This window comes from Pelophylax lessonae (assembly GCF_965119305.1).
Source record: "Pelophylax lessonae genome assembly, chromosome: 1".
In the NCBI taxonomy this organism is placed as follows: domain Eukaryota; kingdom Metazoa; phylum Chordata; class Amphibia; order Anura; family Ranidae; genus Pelophylax; species Pelophylax lessonae.
Genome location: NC_138768.1, coordinates 456,969,509 through 456,993,718, shown reverse-complemented (window position 1 = coordinate 456,993,718; position 24,210 = coordinate 456,969,509). Strand labels below are relative to the sequence as shown.

The 24,210-nt window shown below is 45.7% G+C and overlaps 1 protein-coding gene across 2 annotated transcripts in view; it reads left to right on the top strand.

Annotated features, from left to right (window-relative positions):
- CPAMD8 (C3 and PZP like alpha-2-macroglobulin domain containing 8) overlaps positions 1 to 24,210 on the top strand; it is a 472,168-nt gene that overhangs the window by 209,468 nt on the left and 238,490 nt on the right. For both annotated transcript variants that reach the window (XM_082260961.1, XM_082260960.1), the window contains 7 exons: positions 10,008 to 10,150; positions 12,988 to 13,039; positions 15,060 to 15,358; positions 16,050 to 16,275; positions 16,686 to 16,862; positions 20,599 to 20,680; positions 20,777 to 20,933. In XM_082260961.1, coding sequence (XP_082117087.1) covers positions 10,008 to 10,150; positions 12,988 to 13,039; positions 15,060 to 15,358; positions 16,050 to 16,275; positions 16,686 to 16,862; positions 20,599 to 20,680; positions 20,777 to 20,933 — 1,136 coding nt within the window. The remainder of the gene's footprint in view (positions 1 to 10,007; positions 10,151 to 12,987; positions 13,040 to 15,059; positions 15,359 to 16,049; positions 16,276 to 16,685; positions 16,863 to 20,598; positions 20,681 to 20,776; positions 20,934 to 24,210) is intronic.

The following is a 24,210-nucleotide window of genomic DNA, read 5'->3' as shown; positions in this document are numbered from 1 at the left end:
CTTCCTTAAAGCGGAACTTCACTCTCCCACTCAACATTGATTATAACAAATCTTCCTGTGAAAAGTTGTTGATATTGTGACATATCCAATGATAAGTGACATATCCAGTGAAGAAACTCACGATTGTTCTATTAAGTATTGACTTATGTAGTTATAAATCATCCTAAAATATTGACAAAACCTATATAAATAGATGTAAATCAAAGTTTTTGTTTAATCTAGTAAGAAACAACGATACACAGCAGTGAATCTACCACACCTCTTTTCCTTGAGTGACAAAGCCCTTTAACAACCTTTCTTAGGTCTGGGTATTTTGTCAATTATCATGAACTTGAGATCATTATCCTTGTGGACATTAGGCAAGTAGATTAGGATGTTACTGCTGAATCGAACAGCAATGTTATGAAATTCTGTCTTTTATCTTCTGTGAGATTTTACCCACATAAATACGATTACAAGAACAAACAATAAGGTAGATCCACAAAAGTGGAGAGACAGGTAAAATAATTTTCTCTTTCATTCATTGATGGACACGGCTTCTTCTAATCCTCAAGCATAGGGTTTAAGGCATCACCTACAGGAGCAGGACACTAGGCAGAAAAGAAACTCGGCACCGCCTATGGGCAGTCCTAGCTAGTATAAACCCCCTCTCTGCTATAGGCAAACCAGCTATTTCTGCCTAGTGTTTAAGGAGTAAGGACCTTGTTCCCTTCTGGGTAGGCTGGAACAGCCCTGCCCCCCTCACTTAGGTGGGAGGCGGTTCTGTTTTTGGAGTATCACCCACATTCTCTGTGGGACTAGTAAGTAGTAGCCCACCTCTCCATCCCGGGCATAGTGCGGAGCCTGGGTGCTTCTTTGTGGTGGTTGGCCCTGTGGAGTTCTGCTCCTCCCATTCAGGCCTCCTGTCCTGCCAGTTTTCCTACCTGGCCCTCCTACCCCCTTTCACAGACGCTGTTCTTCTGGCTGGGCTGCTTTCCGTGTGTGTGGCACTGGGTGGCTTGAGCTAGGGGCTTTTTGTCCTGTCTGATGGCATGGCTGTGTTAACTGGGTATGGGGTGGGGGATGTGGTACGTTCCATCCTGTACCTTGCTGCTTGCATGAGCCCTGGCATGGTGGGTGTTGTTCTCCTGGGTAGCAGTGCTCCCGGCGGTGGCAATTATATCGTAGATCTGTGGGGCAGCCATTTTGTGGTGGACTGTTCTGGAGACACTGGGTTCTCTGTTTCCTACCTGGTGGGCGGGGATCATGCTGACCATTTTGTTGTAGCTGCACGGCAGCCATCTTGACTTTCCTTTTCCCTGTTGCCTTCCCTGCTCATGTCAGGCAGGCTTTTCCGGTCTCCTGTACTGACTGGCCTGTTCCCAACGTGGCCTCTCTCCTCCTGCAGTGGACAGCTCCCATTCTTCTCTTCCCAGTGCCTGAGTTTGGGCTGTGGTGAGTCCTGCTGTGGTACCTTCCCTCTCTGCTTTGGTCTTGTAAGGGGTGTTTGTCATTCCTGGCTTGTGGGCTTCCCCGGTGGTGCGTTATTGGATGGTGTTTCCTTTTGGATTCTCAAGATAACAGCTCCTTTCCTGGAGGCAGCAAGTTCGCCTGGTCCCTCTCTCCCACTTGACGCACTGTTGATGTTCCTGGAGTCCTATGTGTCCCAGGGGTTGGTGGTGTTTAGGCACATATCAAGCAGGAAGCAGCCCCCAACCTTGCCATCTTCCTCAGCTTAGTCTGTGCATGAATCAGGTTCTGCTGCCCCAGAGCCAGCCCTGCCTGAGGGGCTTGACAATGCGATCCCCAATCTTTCTGACAGCAAGTCCTCTGCTTCTGTTGTCACACATAAGAAAGCGCTGTTGGCTGCACTTATTCAGAAACGTTGAAGATTAAGGATACCTCTGAGGCTGCTGAGGGCATGGCACTTATCCCACTTATCATAAAGTGATTGTAAAGGCAGAAGGTTTTTTTTATCTTAATCATCAGGGGGCTGTGAGTGCTTCTTGTCCTTTTGGCATCAAGTAGCTTTTCCCAGTTTGCAAGGCTGCCACCTGGTCTTCTGCATTTGTTTTCTAAGTTCTATCAGACAGCTATTCAGGCCACATCTGATTGCAGCTTCAGGTGTGTGTTTCAGGTGGTCTTTTTGAGCTGCAGGGAGCCCCGGTTTTCTCTATCGTTCATTGACTGACGCAGTCCTCTGATCCATATCAGTAGGGTTATACTACCCCCTACAGGAGTAGGACACTAGGCAGAAAAAAGTTCTGGCTATGCCATGGGCAGTCCCCGGAGGGTACACCCCCTCTCTTCCTGCATAGAATTTCAGTTTTAATGTGCCTAGTCAGGAGGAAGGACTTAGTTCCTTGCTGGGATGTTTGGTCCTGGCATAAAAAGTATTTTTTTATGTAGATGGTTTTTTATTAGCTAGCTTTTTCTCTGGATTTTTTTCCTGTGAGATCTTCAAGCAACTATGCCAGATCTGGGAGATGGGCTGGATAATCTAGATCCAATGGTCACCCCAGCTGGCCAGCCAGCTCTTGCAGACCTTAGCTCTGCGCTGGATCGGCCGCGACATAGTCCCACTGGACGGGGACTGGCCACGTCTCACAAGGTCGCACACGACAGGGTCTAGGCCTATGACGCAGCGTTCCTATTTGGCCGACAGCCCCCCCCACTTCAGCGGAGAGGGGTCCTGTCAGGAGATGGCGCCCGCCTGTGTTCCCGGTACCGTAAGTAAACCCCCCCCCCCCTCTTCCCTGGTGGATTTTGGGGTGGACGAGGGCCCCTCCCTGGGATGGTCTGACCCTTACACTCCTGGGTTTCCCTCTGTCCTGTTGTGCAACCCCTCCTCCCCTTCCCACGTAGGGGATTGTTTGGGCCGACCTGGGGCTGGGACCTCATGTTTAGGCCGCATGGGGGGCCGGGTGGTGCTCTGTCTGTGGTGCTCGGTCGATCGTGCAGGGGGGGGCCTCGGTCAGTCCTCCAGGGCTTCCTGCTGCAGGATGGTGTGGAAGGGCTGGCGGGGGGTCTCCCTGTGGGCCTTGTTGCCACGCTGGCCACGTGGGGCCGCCCTTTTCTTGTGGCCTCGTCTGCTATTATGACAGCGGCCATTTGGTACACCCGTTTGGGCCATTTTGCGGTGGATTCTCTGCTAGAGAAGCTAGGTGGGAGTGCCTGGGGGCGTTTTCGAATTTGTGGTAATAGTTCAGCAAGCCCAGGTATGATCGCAGCTGTTGGACATTGGTTGGGGCTGGAGCTTTTACTAAAGCATCAACTTTGGCTTCCGTGGTGTGTATACCCTCTGCATCCACAAGGTGGCCACAAAACTCCAATTTAGGTACCATGAATTGGCATTTCGCCAAGTTCACTTTTAGACCCTGCTCTTGGAGTCTGGCCAACACAAGCTCCACGTTACGCTTGTGTTCCTGGTCCGTCAGGCCCGTGATGAGCATGTCATCTAACAGGCACTGTGTGAAAGGAATGTCTGCCAAAATCTCATCCATTTTGCGTTGCCAAAAGGTTGGGGCGGAGGCTACACCAAACACCATCCGATTGTATTCATACAGTCCCTTGTGAGTGTTGATGGTTAGAAACTTACGGGACGAAGGGTGGACCTCAAACTGTAAATAAGCTTGCCTGAGATCAAGCTTGGTGAACTTTTGACCTCCTGCAAGAGAGGCAAAAATGTCATCTACTCTGGGTAGGGGATACTGGTCTATCTCCAGTTGAGAATTTAGTGCCATGCGGAAATCGCCACAAATGCGTAAGTCCCCATTCGCTTTCTTTACTGGTACAACTGGTGATGCCCACTCGCTGTGCTCTACCTTTGAGATGACACCTTGTTCCTCCAGCCGGCTTAGTTCAGCTTCCACACCTGCTCGGAGTGCGAAAGGTACCGTCCGAGCTTTGAAGAACCTGGGCTGGGCATTGGGTTTCAGCCTGAGTCTCACACAGTCATGCTTTATTTTTCCCAAATGGTGATCAAAGACTTGTGGGAATCGCTGTTTCAGGGATTCCACCCATCCCTCGTTATCTCTTGATGTGATGGTCACAGTGTTGCAGGGGTTAATGGCGATGTCTGGCATGCCAAAGTGAGCAATCCAGTCTCTCCCAAAGAGAGGGGGTCCCCCATGTTCTAGGATATACAATGGCATTCTCTTTGTCTGACCCTTGTAGGATACCTGTACTTTCACGTAACCCAGTGGGTGGAGTATCTGCTTTGAGTATGTCTGCAGTTTGATTGGTGTTGGACGGACAGTTGTTCGGATCAGAAGTTTTCTCCATTGTTTCTGGGTGATAACTGAAACTGCTGCTCCTGTGTTTACATCCATCTTGAGTTTCTTTCCTTCCACGGTTACCTCTACAGTCATTGCTGAGGGTGCTGAATGCATATGATGTCTGTCCAATCTGTGGAGCACTTCCTCATCCTCTGATTCCGATGACGATGTATATCTTCCCACCATATATGCCTTTGTCCTGGTGTTCAGAGGTTGTTTATTTCGCACCTTCTTACTACGGCAGACTCGTTTCAGATGGCCTGCCTTTCCACAATTATGACAGAGCTGATCCTTAAACCGGCAGACTTTGTGATCATGGTCTGTATTCCCACAACGGTAGCAAGCTGACTCCCGGCTTGGTGAGAGTCTATATTTACCGTTAGCTGCAGTTTGCTTGACTGCTGTTCTGAAAACTTCCTCTTTAACCTGGGGGTTCAATCTGCTCTGGGGGTTTAATGCCTCTGTATCTTTCACAGCCATTTCCATCACTGAAGCTATCTCAATTGCCTTTGTAAGGGTAAGGTCTTTCTCGGTTAACAGTCTCTTTTGGCTAGACTCACTATTCAGTCCCATGACAAACTTATCCCTCAGTGCAGTCGGTAAATACTCCCCAAAAGAACAGGTTGAGGCTAGTCTGCGAAGGGCGAGCACATAAGCCTTAATATCTTCACCCGGCTGCTGCTGCCGCTGATAGAACCGGAATCTTTCTGCAATCTCTAGTGGTTTAGGCTGGAAGTGATTCCCTAACAGGAGCTGTCAGGAGCTCTGCCAAAGTCTTAGTTGCTGGTTTTTCAGGGAAAAGGAGATCCCTAACAGTGTCATATGTCCTAGCACCAACCACTGTCAGAAATACTGCTACTTGCCTGTCGCCTGGGATGGCATTTGCACAGAAATATTGTTCTAATCTTTCAATCCAGGAGCTCCACGATGTCTGTTCGCCATCAAATTCACTTAATGTCCCGATCAATGACATTTTCCTGCTGGGCTCTGTGGGTTTTGTATTCAGCTGACAATCCAGAGTTTTTTTTCTTGCTTTCCTTTCTCGCATGGATAGTAACCTTGTAAATCCCATCCTCGTTGCCACTGTTATATTCTCCGTGTTGTGAGAGACACAGGACTCTGGTCTGGAACAACGGTTGTTTATTCAGGACTCTCTGTACACTCCAGCATGCATTACAGGACAGCTCTGTATATCAATACATCTCTACATGTGTCTCCAAGATGGCCACTCTGCCCCTTGACCCTTGTCATCACTCCTGGGTGGAGCCAGCCTTAAAGTGACAGTACATGTGAAACCCTTCAGGTATAACAGGGGTGGAGCCCCTCCCTCCACCCTGGGCAGTTTCCTTTGCTCACTCCTTTATGGGAGAGCTTGCTTGTTACACGTGCAGCCCTGAGAATGCATATTGGGACAGTGGGTTCTGGGGTCTCTCTCTCTGTTGGGGGTCTTCAGGGCTTGCCTGACCCTCGGGGGGCGCTGTAGTGCGGTGGGACTTTTTTTGCAGGAAAAAAAATCATTTTTGTCATTGTTTTGCAGATTTTGCTGGCGGGTTCTTCTGGCTTAGTATGGACCCTGCAGACCGTGTGTCCCCACCTGACCCCCTCACGGAGGTCGCAGGGCCTTCCGGATCTCCGCTGTCCATCAATGCATTTTCAGCGGTTCTGGAAGCATTTGGGTCCTGGGTGGAGGTGGCCTTGAGAGCGAGGTGCGCTGAAACGTTTCTCCACCTGCCCCTGCCTCATCTGATGTCTCAGGATTCTGAGTCTGATTCAGCCACCGCAGACGTGGGCCTCCCTGCCGGGTCTATTACCTTGCACCCTGTCTCTTCGGATAATGAGGATGACATTTCTACCTCCCCTGCCGCGCATGATACAGGAGCTGGTGGATGCACTGGTTGTTTTGGTGCGTGACACCCTGCAATTGGAGGACGCAGCGGCGGCTGCAAATGGGGCGCAGGTTGCATCTGGCATTCACATGCCATCCATAGCAGCTTAATTTGCTAGCATGCTCATGAAGGATGGGTTTGCACCGGGAACAGTGTTTATGATTGCCCTTGCCACGCAGAGTTCCCACGCCGTGACTTGGTGAGGAGCAAGTCACTCCTGCCTTGGGGGAGCTGCTGGACCAGCTGGTGCAGGGGCTGCAATTTGTTTGCGATGCTGCACTGGACATGGCTCCTTTATTGAGTCACCTGCCGGTTTTCCGCGGTGGTTATCTGGCGTATACTTGGCTGAAGTGTTGGTCTGCAGGTCAAACTTCTACAAAGGCCATAAGGGATCTTCCTTTTCAGGGGGATCGCCTGTTTGGCGCTGCCCTGGATGACGTTATATAAGGGTCTCACGAGGGAAAAAGTGCTTTTATTCCACAGACTGACAAGGGTAAGGGCCTTCGTCGTTGATAGGGTCCCTCCCTTTCAGCTCACAAACAGTTTCTTCGTCCCTCGGGGACAGTCAATGTGGCGAAGTCCTTCGAGACGTTCTCGGGTGGTTCCAAACTCCCTAGTCTTGCGAACATGAAATAGTTTTTTTCCAGACCTGCGGACAAGGACTACTCGGCCTGAAGGTGCATCCTCACCTATATATGAGGTAAGGGGACGTCTTTGCCAGTTCACGAACCTGCGACTGGCCCGGATCCCAGGCAGCTGGGTTCAGGAGGTCATGCGGTCCAGTTGCAAGATCGAGTTTCGATCTGCTTTTTCCGGTAAGGTTTTCCCTTCCAATGTACGGCTGTCCCCGGATTGCCTGCAGGCGCTCTATGGGGCAGTTTAGGCTCTGGTTCAACAAGGCTGGATCTGCTGGCCCTTGATGGTTCCGTGCGGATCAAAAATTCAAGATGGTATCGGTTCGCACGATGGTGGTTTCCCTACATCAGGGGGATTCCTGGCCTCCATAGACATCAAAGATGCCTACCTTCACATCCCGTTATATGCAGGACACCAACAGGTTCTCCATTTTTGCCGTGGGTCCCTGTCGGTTTGTGGTGTTACCTTTTAGTCTCGCTTCCTTCCATGTGTGGAGAATTGGCAGGCGGATTGCCTCAGTTGTCGGGCCTCGGATGCAGGGGAATGGTCCCTTCATCCGGAGGTGTTTCAGCTTTTGTGCCTTCGTTGGGGCACTCCAGCCATGGATCTGTTGGCGACGCATCTGCAGGATAGTGCAGGGGTTGTGGCCTGCTCCCGGGACCCTCTGGCAGGTGCACTGGTGGCACCATATGTGAAACCAGAGCGCTAAAAACCTCCAACACAGGGGATGGGTATGATGAGTCAATTAAAAAAGCAAGGAGAAGGGGGAGGGGGGGGGAGGGGGAGGGAAAGGGACAAAAGCAAAACACTAAATAAAGCTGATGGAATAAATTTACTGTATTGTATGGGATCGACGTGTAGTCAGAAAGGAGTAGTCCATAAACACTGAGCGGCACCATGGGTTCTGTCGTAGGCGAGAACATATGCTAAGTTCAACATGAACGATGCTGAGAAGTTTAGCATGGTCACCTGCACAAGGATGGCGCTGGCATTGTCGTGTGTGAGCGGTCATGGATGGGCCAAGGTCAGTATCAGCTGCTGTATGCCTTTCCTCCTCTCAAGTTGCTGCCAAGAGTTCTTCACAGGATTGAAGCGGAAGGGATTCCGGTCATTCTCGTGGCTCCGGACTGGCCTCGCTGAGCTTGGTACACCGACCTGGTCAGGCTAGCCGAGGCTTCCTCTCGGGGAGGATTTAATGTCTCCAGGGCCAATCTTCTATCCTGCTTTATCAGCTTGGCTGTTGAAAGCCAGGTGCTGAAGGTCTGCTTCAGTGATTCCCACCTGCTTAAAGCGTGGGAACCGACTTCTAGGATGATTTTTCATTGTACAAGTAAGTTGTATATTGCGTGGTGCGAGTCTCTTTGGGCACCCCCTCGCTCTTACTCGGTGGCCCGGATCTTGGCTTTCCTTCAATGGGGAGTTGATCAAAAGTTGGGCTTGAGTACTATCAAGGGTCAGGTTTTTGGCTTTGGCAATTTTCTTCCAAAGGCCGTCAGCCGCCTTTTCCCTGGTGTGTAACTTCTTCCAGGGGGTGCGTCACTTTGGTACTTCGGGTACCTCCATCTCCAACTGGGGACCTTGATTTGGTGCAGTTGATTCTTCAAGAACCTCCTTTTGCAAGTATTAGGGGGTATCCCCTGCCTACCTTAGTACAGAAGGTGGCCTCCCTGGTTGTGGTCGATCTGCGCGCAGAGTGTCGGCACTGGCGACATTGTCCTGTCGTTCTCCCTATATGTTGATTCACTGGAGGTACTTCGTCCGGATCCATCCTTCCCTCTGAAGGTGGTTTCTAGTGTTCACTTGAACAAGGACATTGTATTACCGTCTTTGTGTCCTAAGCCCAAACATCCTGAGGAATGTACATTTCATACTGGATATAGTTCTGGCACACAAGGTGTACTTGGCAACTGCTGAGTCTTTTTGTGAGTCAGGTTCGCTCTCTACTCACGGATGGCCCTGGAACAGGGCTGCCTGCGTCTGCTGCTGTTTCCAGATGGATCGGACAGACGGGGGTGCAGGCTTATTCAATTAAGGTTCAGGGCCTACCTTTCCCTTTTTCGGCGTCTTCTACTCGGGCGCCTAGTGCTTCCTGGGATTTTCACCATACAGGCATCTGTGCTTCAGGTTGCAAGATGGCTACCTGGTCGTCTGTTCACACCTTTACCAAATTTTATAAGGTGGATGTGCTGTCATCTGCAGATGCCTCTTTTGGCCACAATGTTTTGCTGGCTGCTGTCTGGAGGGCTTTTGGCCTGCCTTGAGGGTGTTTACTGCTTGCTTCAGATGGGCCTCATCTTTTATTCTGATGAGTCCTACGTTGCCTGGTTGGCTATGTTTAGCCTTGGGGACTTGTTCTTTTCTGCTGTTCCCACCCCTCATTTTATGGCAGTGCTTTGAGACATCCCTACTGATATGGATCAGAGGACTTCGTCCATCAGTGAACGATAGAGAAAACTGGATTTTTGAATCTTTTTCTCTTAAGTTCATTGACGGACGCAGTACCTGCCGCTCTTTTTTGAGCTGGGTTGGTGTTACATTTCTGACACTGCTTTGATACAAAACTGACATCCTATGCAGGAAGAGAGGGGGTATACCCTCCGGGACTGCCCATAGGCGTAGCCAGAACTTTTTTCTGCCTAGTGTCCTACTCCTGTAGGGGGCAGTATAACCCTACTGATATGGATCAGAGGACTGTGTCCGTCAATGAACTTAAGGGAAAAGGATTTTACGATAAGTCAAAAATCCAGTTTTTCCTTGCATCTGTTAACCATGTTTCTATGTTACCTAGCCCTCTGTTGGACTGCCTTTTGACAGTCTAAAGAATTCCTGTGTCTTTGAAAAAGAAAAAAAGGATTTTTATACTCCCCTTTAAAATTCTGTTCTTCAAGTCCAATGAGGTCCCTCTACTCCGTGTTTATTTTTATCGTATCAGTATTCCTTTGCTTTAAAACTGATGTATGATGGTTGTGGTTTATCCTTTACTGATCAATAGTTTTTTGTTGCCAGTGCAATTAATTAGTGATTCTGCCACTGCTGAATCACTAGTTCAAAGGATAAGTGGACATTTATAATGAATAGAAAGTAAGTCGGTTGATCTTTTAACTTTGTGTATTTTCTATATATAATTACCAGTTTGATCAAAAATTTGCTTGCGGCTTGGCACTACCTATTAAGAATTTTTACATAGCAAGTTATGATTTAATTTTATCAATCGATTTTTATATCCCAGCCAGAGGTCTGGCATTTGCAGGAATTCACTGCCTTTCAGAGGGAGGTAACAGTCTGAAGAACAGCAAATATATTGAAGAAGTTCATAGTGAGAGGAAATCTCCAGTTGGGAGTGATTTTGTTCGCAGAAGTTTGATGGTGGAGGTGAGATCTTGTTCCATATTCACATATGAAGCAATATTAAAATGAATTATTTTTAAAATCGTAAATTCCATTACTGAGAGTTGAGGCTTCTTCATCATTTTTAGATGGTCTTCTAATAGAATCTCATGCAGGGAAAAAGCTGAATCATCAGACACAGCAGTTGCAATATTGCTGGCTTTTCCCCAAGGAAATTTACTACATTTTACAGTGCATGTTGGTTGACATGTTTATGCTGTTCTTTTAGCTGGCAAAGGGATATTATTTTTTTAAAAACAGTAAAATGTAATTACAACATAATTTTAGGACCATTCCTGTTGTTTGTTCTTTTGTTACTTACCCATTACATCCTAAAATACTTCTCGGTTTAAATAATGTCATAATCACAAGAGCGGTACTGTGGAGTTTCCAGAAAAATAACCATGAAACATTGACAATTTACTTACCGTTTTATTTATATGCATAACTCACTGCAGGAAACAACTAAATTGCTATGCAATTTTATAGTAATGTATGTTTGTCTACTATAGTAATTAATGTTTGTTAGATTCTTTATGGTATTTTTTTATAATCAAGAAGGCAAGCATCAATATTATACTGTATGTTCGTACTGCACTCCAGTGTTCCGTTTTCAGCCAAAATCAGGCTGAAGCCCGTTGGCTGGCATCACAGAGCCAGTCCAGGCTCTGGAAAGATCAAAATCATGTGCTCAGGATCCACCCAGAAGCCTGGAGTGGCACCTGGCTCAGCCTCTCAGCAATCTGCCAAAAGCCTGAGTCAGCTCCTCCAGCCCCCTCCACAGCCCAGCGCTCCAGGGAGAGCCAGAGGGGAGAGCAGAGAGCGATCAGCAATGTTTGATCACTCAGTTCTCATTTCAGGGCTGGTGGGGGACAGATGCAGCATCCACCTAAGTACGTATAAATGTTTTTTTTTTTGGAAAGACATTCTTCTCTTTTAACAGTAACCGCATTGGTCAGGGCTCGACAATCCCCGGGCGCCAGGTCGCATTTGCGACTAGAATTAGCGACCTGGCGCCTGGGGTGCCCTGCAGGAGGTGTCCTGTCCCTTTTGCGCCCCCACCTCCTCCTCGAGTGCACGGACTTCCGTGCCGTCCGAAAATTGAGGCCCCGGCTTTTCGGCCTTCTTCTGTGAGATGAGGCTTCCAATAGGGAACTGGCGCCCTCTTGTGGTTGCCGGTAGTAATGACTGTTTCCACTGCCTGTTAATGGGAACAGATGAGAGGGAAGTTTTTCAGGTTTCATCTCCCTGGAGTGTGGTTATTATTATTAATTTATTTTTTAAATAAAAAAAAAATAAATAATAATAATTTATTCTTTTTTTTTCTATTATTATTATTATAAAAAAAAATATATATATATATATATAAATATATATATATATATATAATCTTTTTTTTTTTTTCCTCATCGCCATGCCACAACCGAAGGCCCCTTTCACACGGGCTGTCTGATCAGGTCCGCCTGTCAGTTTTTCAGGCAGACCTGATCGAACCCTTCATTCTCCTCTATGGAGCAGTAATCTGCCACCATCTGATCCTGTTTACCAAAAACATGGTGGTGGTTCTATTTTCTATCCACCCCGTGGATCGGATCAGATGGCATCGGATGGAAAGAGACAGACAGTCTGTTTCCATCCAATTGCGCTATAGAGGAGAGTGGGGTTCTAGTCATCTTTATGTGTAAATTTAGTGTCCGTTTTACTAAAGAAAGCTTGGTTGTTAGTTTTAAGAGCCCATTCAGACAGGGGCGACACGACTTGCTGGGGCGACCTGTGAAGTCAATGCAAGTCGCCTCCAGGTCACCCCAAAGTAGTACAGGACCCTTTTTCAAAGTCGGAGCTACTTGTGTCGCTCCTATTAGAACAGGTCCTGTGCTAATCAATGGCAGGCGACCGACTGCGACTTGTCAGGCGACCAAGTCGCCTGACAAGTCGCGCTAGTGTGAATGGACCCTAAAAAAAAAAAACTGGCTCCTAACTTTTTTAGCTGGCTCCTAGATTTCAGGCAAATTTGTCAAGTCCTGGCATAGGTTATGTGCCAAGAATTAATTTTTAGAGTTAGGTTAAGTGTTAAGGTAAAGTGAATGCATAGGGTTAGACAGAACTTGTGACGTACAAAAGAATTCAGCAATAATCTTCTCATTAGAATATATGTGCATTTAACATATTTTTGCCATATTATTTTCATGAAAAACCCTCCTTGTGTAGACACCCAAAAGCCAAAAGACTTCTACTGGGCACCACCACCTTAGATGTGATGTCAGAAACCCCAGAAGACTCAGAGCTGTCACTCAAATGTCACTTTATGGTATTTTTCATATAGGAAGGGGAGGGACGGTAGAGCTAGGCCACTACAGACAGTAATTACACACTCTGAGAAGGGGAGAGGGCTATGACATGCAAGGAGAGAAGATGGTCGTCGTAAGGAATTTGGACTTTCTGGAGTGTCCGTTCCCTAGCAATTTCAGAGGAACATTTTAAGTGAATAAACAATTGTTTATGGAAATTACAAATTGTACAAGTAAAATACTTAAATAAAATACTTGAATTTTGTGTCTTTACTTGTATTTTTAAGCTGATGACATGGTTTTTTATTTGTCAGTGCGAGGTTAAGTGTTGGGATCGGTTTTAGATGAGGTACCATGGGTGTCGACAGTGCAATTCACAAATGTTTTGGAGGTGATAGCCATTCAATGAAATGTACTACATCTAGTGCTGCTCAGAATTGTGCCTCTACTCATTCAAACAACTAATCCCTTGAAAATTATCAGGTTTCAATAAAATTGAATATTCACTAGAAATATTACTGTTCTTTTTTCCAGCCAGAGGGCTTAGCTCGAGAATACACATACAGCGTGTTTTTGTGCCCTAATGGTAAGTGAATTAAATAAAATAAATCTTTGAAAAAACATTATGTACTAAACTTGATACTATTTAAAACAATATCTTGCTAATGTCTTTTCATGTTTCTGCATGTTTGTGAGTACACTAAGAAGGAAAATCTAAAGTTAATCCCAGATGGTATTGTTTTTATGAATGATGTCCAAAGACACAGTAGTGTGAAAAACCATGTACATAAATGTTGGTGCTTACCATGCTACATAAAGCTCTCTTTATTTAAAGTTTGCTATTTCTCGAAAAATAATTTAACAGTAAGGGTCCTTTCACACGGCGCGCCGCCCGACGAGGTCCGTTCTCTGCTCAGCGGGGGATTGATCCGCCGATCCCCGCTGAGCAGGCGGATGACAGCTCCGTCTCCTCTCTGTGTGCAGAGATGGAGCTGTCAGATCCCCGCTGTCCTCTATGGGAAGATCGGATGAGAATGGACCGCCTATCCGTTCTCATCTGATCCCATCCAATCCGATCCTCCAGACGGATGGAAAATAGGGTTTCCATCTGTCTGAATTTCACGGACAGGATCAGAATCGGATAGCAGCGGGTGTCAGCGGAGACACGCTGCCCTATAGGGATGCATGGAGCATCCGATCAGGTCCGCCTGAAAGACTGACTTAGGCGGATCGGATTGGATCGCCCGTGTGAAAGGGGCCTAAGGTTGATGCACCAAGGTGTTATCCATATAGATAAATGTCTTATTTTTAAAACTTTGTTCTTCCCAGTTTCCTCTTTTTAGTTAATACAGGACATAGAAGGGACAATGTCATTTTACTGTGTAGAGACATCTCTCTTTGTGTCTGTTTTATTCTGTAGTTCTAGTTTTTTTATTCTGAGGTTTATTGAACAAGTGTAAAAACACTGGTACATATTGTTCAAAATCACATTGTTCAAAAAGCAGAGTAAGAAGTGGACATAAACCAATGTAAACACTGAGCAGGATACAAGGTTTTAGGCCCCTTTCACATGGTGGACCGTTCAGGTACAACTGTCAATTTTTGGGCGGACCCGATTGGACCATCCACTGCCCTTGTTAGAGCAACGGGTGTCAATGGACTTCCGTTGACACCTACCGACATCTGATCTGATCCTATCCTTAAAAACAGACAGATAGGGATCCATTCCAAATCCATCTAGTAGATTGGATGGCTGTCGGGTGTAAACCCATTTACATCTGATTGCCCATAGAGGACAGCGGACAAGCCATCCACCTGTTCAGCAGGGATTAGTGGACAGATTCCACGCTAAGCAGGCGGACTCCTGGCGGAGTCCGCCCCAGGTGAAAGGGGCCTTACATGTAATTATTTATAAACAGATAACAGTGAACAGGAACTTTTTACTGTTGTATAATTTGTACATGCACTTAAAGTTCATTGATAAAATCTTTTCACCCATTGCGCAGTACAGTATTATCACGATTTTTAGGTTAGGTCTATAGAGGCTGACTCATGGCATAATGGGGCCTAAGTGTTTGAGCCATCTGCAATTAAGATGGGTAAAGGAGCCTGGTGTCAAAACTAGAAATCCACTCGCCTCACATTTTGTAAAGCTTAGTCGAGCAGCCTCTGACTTCATAGGTGAGCCTTTAGAGAGGTCTATAAAACTGTCATTAGTTCTAGTTTTGTTTAAACTGGTATTGGTTACTGAAACATTTTTTGTGTGCTCCAAATTGTTAAAATATACACCACATATGTTTCAATTTACTTTGTTTACTCACATAGGCTTATTCATTAGGACATCAAAAAGAGCAAGGCTGAAGGGCAATGTGCAGCAATCCATAACACCTAATCTGAACTCTCATCATTTAGTATAGGCTACTACATTCAACATATGGGGTACTTACTATGCCTAACTCCCATCATCTCGATATCAGGCAGACTTTGAAAACAGCATATTACACCACTGTGCTTTCTCTCACATACCACTTGCTTTTTGCTCTTTTACCTTCATTGTGTAAAATGGAAAATATGTGTAAATTTATGCAGTATCTTTTTTGGCCTAGAGAAAATTCAGATTTCTACTCCCAACAAGTTCGAATATCAGTACATTCAAAAACCCCAACGGATGACACACTTTGATTTGACGGTGAAAGCCCATAATGACGCCCATGTGGCACTGTCTTCTGGACCTCATGACATGGCTGAAATGATTGAGATTGTAATTGGTGGACAGCAGAATGCTAAAACATGGATAACAACCAGCAAGATGGGAGAGCCAATCACCAGTGCAAACACTGCTGCTGTCTTGTCTTGGGATGAGTTCCGTGCTTTTTGGATTGGCTGGAAAAATGGACTCATCCAGGTAAGTCTAAAAAAAAATGTATTGAATTGTCGAATTCATAACAGAAATCTCAGTTACAGTATTGATTTTAATATATATTTTGTGGAGTATTATAATAGCAGGCTCATGTTAGTAATCTAGGCATTTCTGTTTTATATATCTATGCTTGTTCAGGTTTCGACTTTGAACTCCAGCCAGGTTTAAAAATACACAATTAATGCAGTTATGTATTTGTCAAAATATCAAGAAATTTACTTTTGATGCAGTCAGTGCAGATACCTGAATTTGATTTGATAGCAGCCACCTGGAGTCTCTCATATTGAAGCTTTTAGACTGAAAGAACAAGGCATAGCTCTATGAGCAAATCCAGTGTGCTACTTACACACGTGAAGACAAGGAACGTGATAAGAGGAAGACAGGAGAGAGATCAATATTCTGCTGCTCCTTCATTGCCCAGTCGCAGACTGGGTCAGAAAGATGACCAAGCTGTATGGCTTAACTGTAAAAAAAGGTTATCAACCTGTCTCTGTAGCCTGGCAGGACTGGGTGAAACTCTTTTGGCCGGTAAAACAGCTCCCATATATGCATTGTTTGTCTGGAGTTAGGCTTTAATTTCAAAGGGTGTTTCCTATTTATCTACTAATTTCATGGTAAAAGTTTTATGGGTGCAGACCACCTACCTCCCTTTCTTCTCTGTCTCCACCTTCCCCAGGTAGGACACGGCACCAAAGGCTCCAATGACTCTATTATCGTGGAATGGGCAGCGGCCAAGCAGCCGGACGTGAAGTTCATCGGCTTTTCGACTGGCTGGGGTTCCATGGGGGAATTTAAAATCTGGAGGAAGGAAGAGACAGATGAGAACCACAATGAGGCTTTCACACTGGGGGTCCCACACAATGTCATCCCGGGGTCTGAAAGAGCTACAGCTTCTATTATAGGTTAATATTCTTAATCAAACAGCTTTTTGTTTTAAGGATAAAAGGCTAGTTTTACTGCTTAACAGGGCTAATGTGTCAGACTATGCAGCAAGGAGCAAATGTACAATACTAATAGTGTTAGTTGAATAATATTATTAGGAAGGCAATGCAGGTAATAGATGTTTTTTTTTGAAACGATAAGGTAATAGTTTTGTGTTATGTTGTTAGATAGTGCTGGTAGTGTGTGTGGCTTATTTACTTATTGTTAGCATATAGGTCCTATATTTACCTGTTATTATGACATATTAACCACCAATAACCTATGTTCTTATACACATTGCAAAACTTAAAATCTAATTTTGAAGAATACGACACTCCTAAAGATCTTGGAAAAAATACAATATCTGTTAGTAATTGCATTATTTCTGCAGGAGATGTGATGGGTCCAACTGTGAGTAATTTAGATAACCTCCTCCGTCTGCCGTTTGGATGTGGAGAGCAGAATATGATCCACTTTGCCCCTAATGTATTTGTGCTCAAGTATCTCCAGAAAACAAAGCAATTGGGTCCAGAAGTGGAAAATGAGGCAGTGGACTACCTTCTGCAAGGTGGGTTAGGCTCAACATTGCTGTGCTGTGTTATCACGTGTGTTTAGCTGTTATTTATTCAACCTTTGCCTCTGATGTAATCAGCATGGGTGACAGCATTCTATACACAATTAAAATAGAATCTGAAAAAATACATTTTTGAAATGTTCATTTGATTTGTTAATGGGAACAATTTGACGATGGTTGTTGTTTTTTTTTTTCAAGATTTTTTTCAAGAAAATAAGATTTTTATTGAGGTTAAACAGAGCAATTATCTCAGAGAGAAACAAGACACTAGATATCTACATTAGTACAATGAATACAAAACAGACAAAATAATAATAATACTCAGATGGATCAACATACCTTCTAAAAATATATCATTCGCAGTATATAGCGTTGAAAGGGTCTACCGTATAAACGGAAGACATTTGTGTTCGATTCATCCAAGCATGTCTATAGGACACATACCTCAGCAACAATTGTTTAACCCAAGGAAGTGAAACTCTGAGAGAGAGGAATGGCGGCAAATAACATAGGGAGGAGAAGAAAAAAGGGGTGAATGGGAGATATAGCGAGTCAGAGGGGGGAGAGAGGGGAAAAAAAGGGGGGGGGAGAGGAAAAGGGGGAGGGGGAGGGAGAGAGGTAGGGGGACAGATATTCCACTGTAAGTCATAACCTAATACAATTGGACCAAGCACATCTCAACCTTCTAACAGCCTATTCATGACCAGTTGCGGTGGGGCCAAGGTTGGGTCATCAAGCCATGGTTGCCAAAGTGATGCAAACTTCAAAGAAGCATTAACCTGAGCAATCCACTGCCCTGCGCTTGGAACCTGGGAGGAGATCCAGAATCTAGCAATAAGCTTACGAGCAATATAAAGTAATCGTAGAATATGTACATGTGCATTTGGAGATAGGGTTTCCACCTCCAGAGCGCCAAGCAAGCAGACCACAGGATCTCGTAGCAGTTGAAAATTATACACTCTAGATATTGTATCAATTACTACCGACCAGTAGCGAAATAATTTGGGCCATCTCCACAGCATATGTATAAGCGTACCCTGTTCTCTGTCACATTTCGGACACAGAGAGTTAGACCTGCGCCCCAGTGAAACAATTGTACCAGTGTTCTATACGCTCTATGGAATAGGAAAAGGTGAGAGACCTTATGTGAGGCTGATACCGATACCAACGGAATCGAGGAAAGGCACAGCTCCCAAGTTTCTCCATCAATGGGACCAAGATCTCCCTCCCACCCCGCTCGAGCTGGCAGGGTAGAGGGATCCTGTAAAGAATCTAGCAAGATAGCGTATACATTGCAAATCATGCCCTTTTTGTCTGAAGCCTGAAAAACGTCCCCAATAAGTCGATGAGTAGCAAGTTGTAACGTAGAAAATTTTGCCTGGGCTGATACTGCATGCCTCAACTTTAGATACCTAAAAAAGTATTGTCTGGAAATGTCAAATTCCCTCTGTAGATCCTGGAAAGATTTCAACACATGAGCTCGAAATAATTGCGTCATGAAATAGACGCCAAAGGCTTCCCAGATCTCCGCACCCTCCAAGTGAAACACTTCCCTGAAGTTGTGGTTGTGCCAGATTGGGGTCCTGGAGAGGAAGCCCCTGATCTGTAGCATCCCCTTGACACAGCGCCAAACCATCCTAAGCAGGGAGATCGTCGACAGGCCCACCGGCACATGCGAAAACCCCGCCTCCAGATGGACAAGTACCGGGTGTGGGAGCCTGACGGGACCAAAAGGGTTCCAATGGGATCCAGGAGGTCCGGGAGCCCCCAGCCTCCCATGTGTTGAATCTGTGAGGCCAGGAAATACACCCTAGAGTTAGGCACCGCCAGCCCACCACAATCCTTTCCCAACTGGAGGGTAGAGAGTTTAATCCTAGCTACTTTTTTACACCATATTAGATCACGGTACTGGGAGTCTATCCTACGGAACCACCTCCTGGGTATCCAAAAAGGAGAATTATGGAGGACATACAGGAGTTGAGGTGCCCAGACCATTTTAATTAAGTTGACACGGCCAGCGACAGACAATGGTAGTTTACACCAGCTCGTGCATTTGGAGCGAAACCTTTGCAACAGAGGTACCAAGTTCATCTCAAGGTATTGAGTAGGGTCAGGAGAAACACGGATCCCCAGGTATTTAAATGAGTCCACTACCCTTACCAATGAAGCACTGTCAGGGAGAGGTGCGGGAAGAGGATCTAAGGGCATCAGGACCGACTTGTCCCAGTTTATGGAAAATCCCGAAAGAGAACCAAAGTAATCTATAAGAGACATCACTGCCTGCAGAGATTCCTGGGTATCACCTAGGTAGAGAAGGGTTTAATCCGCGTATAGCGAGATGACGTCCATGTGCGGGCCCCGTCTGAAGCCCACTATCCCAGGAGAGGCACAAATCTGTGCCGCTAGAGGTTCCAGTGCCATGGTAAACAGCAGCGGAGAAAACGGACAGCCCTGTCTGGTGCCCCTATGAAGACAGAAGGATTCAGACAGTTCCCCATTGATTCTCAGTCTAGCCGTCGGAGTGGCATAAAGTTGACGATGGTTGTTGACCGCAGTGCATAAAAAAAATAGAAGGTGAAGTATGGAAATTTTTTTCTCATTTATGATCTGAACAAACAAAATTGTAAGTACGAAATTGTAACTGTGAATTTCGTTTCTGTTCAGGAAAAATTATTCTTATTGTAATACACATGTGCTAGGTAAAGTCTGACCCTGAAGTCATCTGTGGCAACCCTTCATTAATTTTCTATATTGTATGTGGTAGGGTCACAGACAAACATTGCATAACGTCCAAGCATTCTAAAATTGGACTTTAAAATTCGAACCATTGGCATGGCAAACAAATTTGTTTTTTTTAAGCGAGTTTCTAACAAAATTTGTTGAGTCACTGATGGTACTATTGCATGCGCTGATGAATGATTTTTCAGAATTTCCATATTGCTATCCTTACTTAGCCTTTCTCTGCACATCAATGCTTTTTGACCGGCTTCCTAATAGTGCCCGATAAACATATCGTACATGTGTACAGCAGATGGGCAATGTATGGAGTTTGTAAATAAGACTTTCTCTATTATTGTTGGATGTTGAAGAGCTTTGCCCCTTTGCCCTACTATATTTTGATTTCATATGATAAGGTTACTTTTAATTTGTAAGTACACATTCCATGCTTCTGTGAACTTCGTTTCTATTGGAAATTGGTCTTTGTTTTGAATTAAGACATGTATGTATAGCTCTTTGAAAAACCAACCTCTGATTAATCTTCCCTGGACCAAATAAGTCATACTGTATGCCAAAAACTGAATCCAAAGTCAAGGAGATTGAATAATGCTAGTCATCAGACCAAGGACATCTTGTGTTATAGAAGAAATACTGTGAAGGAAATATCTGGATTGAAGGTGCACATTGTGGTATTATGCTTTTCTGTTGTGCCAAGCGGGGGGCTTGGGGGAGGGGGGTGCTGTGATTATTGCTAAAAAATTGCATCCTAAGAATCCAACATGCTAATTGTACCCAAGTCGATTGATGAATTGAAACCATGGGTAAATGGGTAAAATCAGGTTGTCCATATGTGGTTTGAGTCTCTGACTGTCCCTGTTTAATCGGCCAAGATTCCAACTGTCTATGGCCAGCTTAGTTTGACTGCCTGCAGACCAGCTTTCTGGCAAAAACAATAAGTTATAATATGTATAGCTTGTTCAAGGCTTATTGTGGTCATCTTCCTGTTAAACAGGCTACCAACGTCAGCTAACATACAAGAGACAAGACGGGTCCTATAGTGCCTTTGGAGAGAGGGATTCTTCTGGAAGTATGTGGTAAGACAAAAGTCAAACTCACACAAAATTAACTATCCTATTGATAATCATTTGCATATTTTTATATTTTATACCACTCTTTGTTCTATTAATTAGGCTTACAGCTTTTGTGCTGAAATCCTTCGCTCAGTCCCGGGGCTTCATCTATATTGACCCATTAGAACTTTCTGCAGCAAAAGACTGGATTATTCTGCACCAGAAGAAAGATGGCTCTTTTCCAGCCATGGGTAGAATCCTAAACAAAGATATCCAGGTAAGCAGCGCACATGGCGAAGTCATTGTAACCATATCTATGAGAAAATTAAAGGGGGGGGTGAAGAGACACAGGTAAAAGCAACAAGAGTGGATTTCCTCATTGGGGGATTGGAGCAAAATGTAACAATGCAAATATTCCTGTCAGGAAACTCCAGTAAGGAATATGTTATGCTCTTGCATTCAACAGTGGTTTTAAATTATAACCAGCAAGCCCATGTCACAGAGTATTGTCTGTCCTGTGTTATATGTATAATCTCCTTCATTTATGCAACCTTATCAATTTATATAAACTTTTCCTGTAATGTAGGGCCAGGAAAACAACAGATATGTCACATAATAAATACATACTGCACCTTTAATTTAACCATAAAAAGCCTCTAGAATTCAAAAACCATATGTACCGTGGAAGGAAGCTGTTTTCCAGTCTGGTGGTATGAGAGGAAATACTCCTAAATTGACTCCCAGAAGGCAACACTGTATACAAGACATTTGCAGGATGGAGCTATCCTTCAGAATATTATTAGCTCTCCAAAGGTACCTCTCCGCCTGCAGTTCTTCAATGCTAGGAAACAATATGCCCCCTTAATAATTTTCTGCACTGTTTTTATCACCTTCTGTAAGGTTTTTTCACGCCCGTCCCTTGCCACAGAGTGACATGATAAGTCAGCACATTCTCAATGGCAGCCTTACAGAAACTAAGTAGGCACTGCTCGGAAAGCCTGCCTTCCTTAGTTTCTTCCAGAAGTACAATCTCTGATAAGCCTTGCCGACCAGACAGGATATTTACCCTGTCCATGACATTGTTCCCAAGGATTGGAACTCCTGTACTGTAAACTATTAAAGTAATGCTTTGTACATCCCGCCCAAACCCTTGGAAGTTCAGACGTTCCCGCAATATGTGTGATAATGTGTCATCCTCAGTGTCACATTCTCCATCAGCAATTATCTTGTGGAGTATGAAAGATTAAAATAACAGCGTGATCTCAGTTTGTACCCATTTTTCTGGTTGAAAACCTTAAAGCAGTATTAGGACCAAAAGCAAACATTTATTATATTGCAGTTTACCAATTCATAGATGTGATAGCTGCATTAGTTTAATTTGTGCTCGCCATGTTCTCCGGGCTCCGCTGCCCATCTGTGGGCCCAGGACCGACATGGCTGGTGCCGGTGGGTGGAGGGGAAGGAGAAGAGCGGACACACATCATAGACCTCGCTTTCTGGGTCATAGTCTCTCAGTGATCTGCATTGCAAAACATTTAGTGGAGCCCAGAAAAGACATGGAGGGTCTTCGAGGCAGTGAAAGCTTCTGCTTGGCACACCTATAGGGGCTGTCCTACACACATAACCCCTGACACACTGTGCTCATAGATCAGTTTCTTGCTGCCTAGTTTTAGGAGTAGGACCTAGGTTCCCTGCTGGGACTCCGGTCTCAGTTTTTATTTTCTTTTGACAAATGTTTATGTTTATTTTTCCTTACTCACTATCGCTAGCTAGTGTCAGGGGGATCCTCCTGGTAAACTACAAGTGACAGCCAGGCTGAGGTTTCGCACTGGATAATCTAGATCCTTACGGTCTCCCAGCCTGGCCAACGAGCGTGAGCTGGTTGTGGTCCGCCCAGGCCTCGCCACAGCAGAGCCCTGACGGATGGGAACGAGCCTGCGAGCAGATGCTTCGCCAGGATGCATCATTCTGGAACGTCCTGAGTTGCAGCGTACCCTTTTCTGGCTGGCAGCACCCCCACTCAGGGTAGGAGGCGAGCTGTCTCGGAGCAGAGCCCCAAGGTCCATGGTATGGTGAGTGATGCAATGCCCCCTATGTCCCTGGGACAGATATCTGAGAGGGTGATGTGGGCCCACTCCTGGGGATAATAGGGCTGTGTTCTCAGAAAGATCCCCCTGGCCTGTCAGGACAGGTCCTTCCCTCCCTGCTCCCGCTGGGGGCACTGTAGCGGCGTCTAACACCTGGGGGGAGGTGTGAAGCTGTTACCTTGTCCTGGGGGGTCCACTGAAGTGGATTCCTGCGGTGGCCTCATTTCCTGGGCTCCTAAACGCTTGCCGCCTTTTTCAGCCGCCATTTTAAGTTTGGGCATTAGGCTTCATCTGTGTAAGGGCAGCAGTCATTTTCTTGCCTTCCTGAGTGCTTGGCGCCATTTTCGGGCGCCATCTTAAGTGTGGGTAAGCCACGCTGTTTGGGCGGCAGCCATTATCCCTGCGCTTCCTATCTATATTCTATTGGCACCATTTTCTTGGGGTTAGTGTGGGTGGGGCCTCTAGTGCTTGTTTGGTCACTTCCTCCCAGAAGTTTCACTTGCTGAAGATAGAATGCAGAGCAGTTGCTTCTCCAGGTTGCTGGCACAGTAAGGGGTTTTTAGTCCTTTGGGCATTCCTCGGACACACTTAGCTCCTGTTAGGACACCTGCTAGCTTAAAGGGGGACTCCAGCTGTAGCACGGTATAGTGGTGCAAACCCCGATATCAATTTAAAGGGCCAGTGTACTCATTTTATATGGCTTGCTAAAAATGGAGTCCCAAGGTGGAAATTTCCCCTCTGAATTTATTTGTGCATCCGGCCCATCCGGATCACCTTCTCTGGTGTCTTTGTCTGCAGCCATAGAAACTCTGACGTCCAATGTGGATCTTGTAATGAAACAAGTTGCTATTCAAAAATGGCCGATGCACTCTCAGTCATCCGATTCAGAGTCATCCGATGCAGTGTCCATGGTTGCCATGGACACTGCCCTCCCCAAGGGATCCCTGTCCTCACAGTCAGACAGCGAGGAGGATGAGTCCTCCTCAGCTGCGGCGCGGGAACGCGCTTTGGTGGAAGCACTGATTCGATCAGTAAGGGAGACATTGCATATAGATGATGAGCCCACACAGTCAGGAAAGCAGGTTGTCTTCGGCTCCCGCAAAGCCCATAAGTTGGGTCAGGTTTTCCCTTGTCCCGAGGATTTTCACAATATCGTGATTAAGCAATGGTGGTGCATTAAGCACATGCTGGTGGTTCCCAAGCGCTTTCAGCACCTTTACCCCTTTGCAGACCCAGTTTCCAATCGCTAGACAGTGTCACCTACGGTGGATCTCATTGTTTCCCAGTTGAATAAATCCACTGTGGTACCCGTGGAAGACTTGGTGGCGGGTTCGCTTCTCAAACCTGTGTTCGCCTCCGTCCTGGTTTCTCAGACGGTTACAGAATGGATCAAGGTGCTTAAGAGCAACTTGCAAGCTGAGTCTGTTCCTCCAACTCTAATTGAGCTCACAAATCAAATGGCCCAGG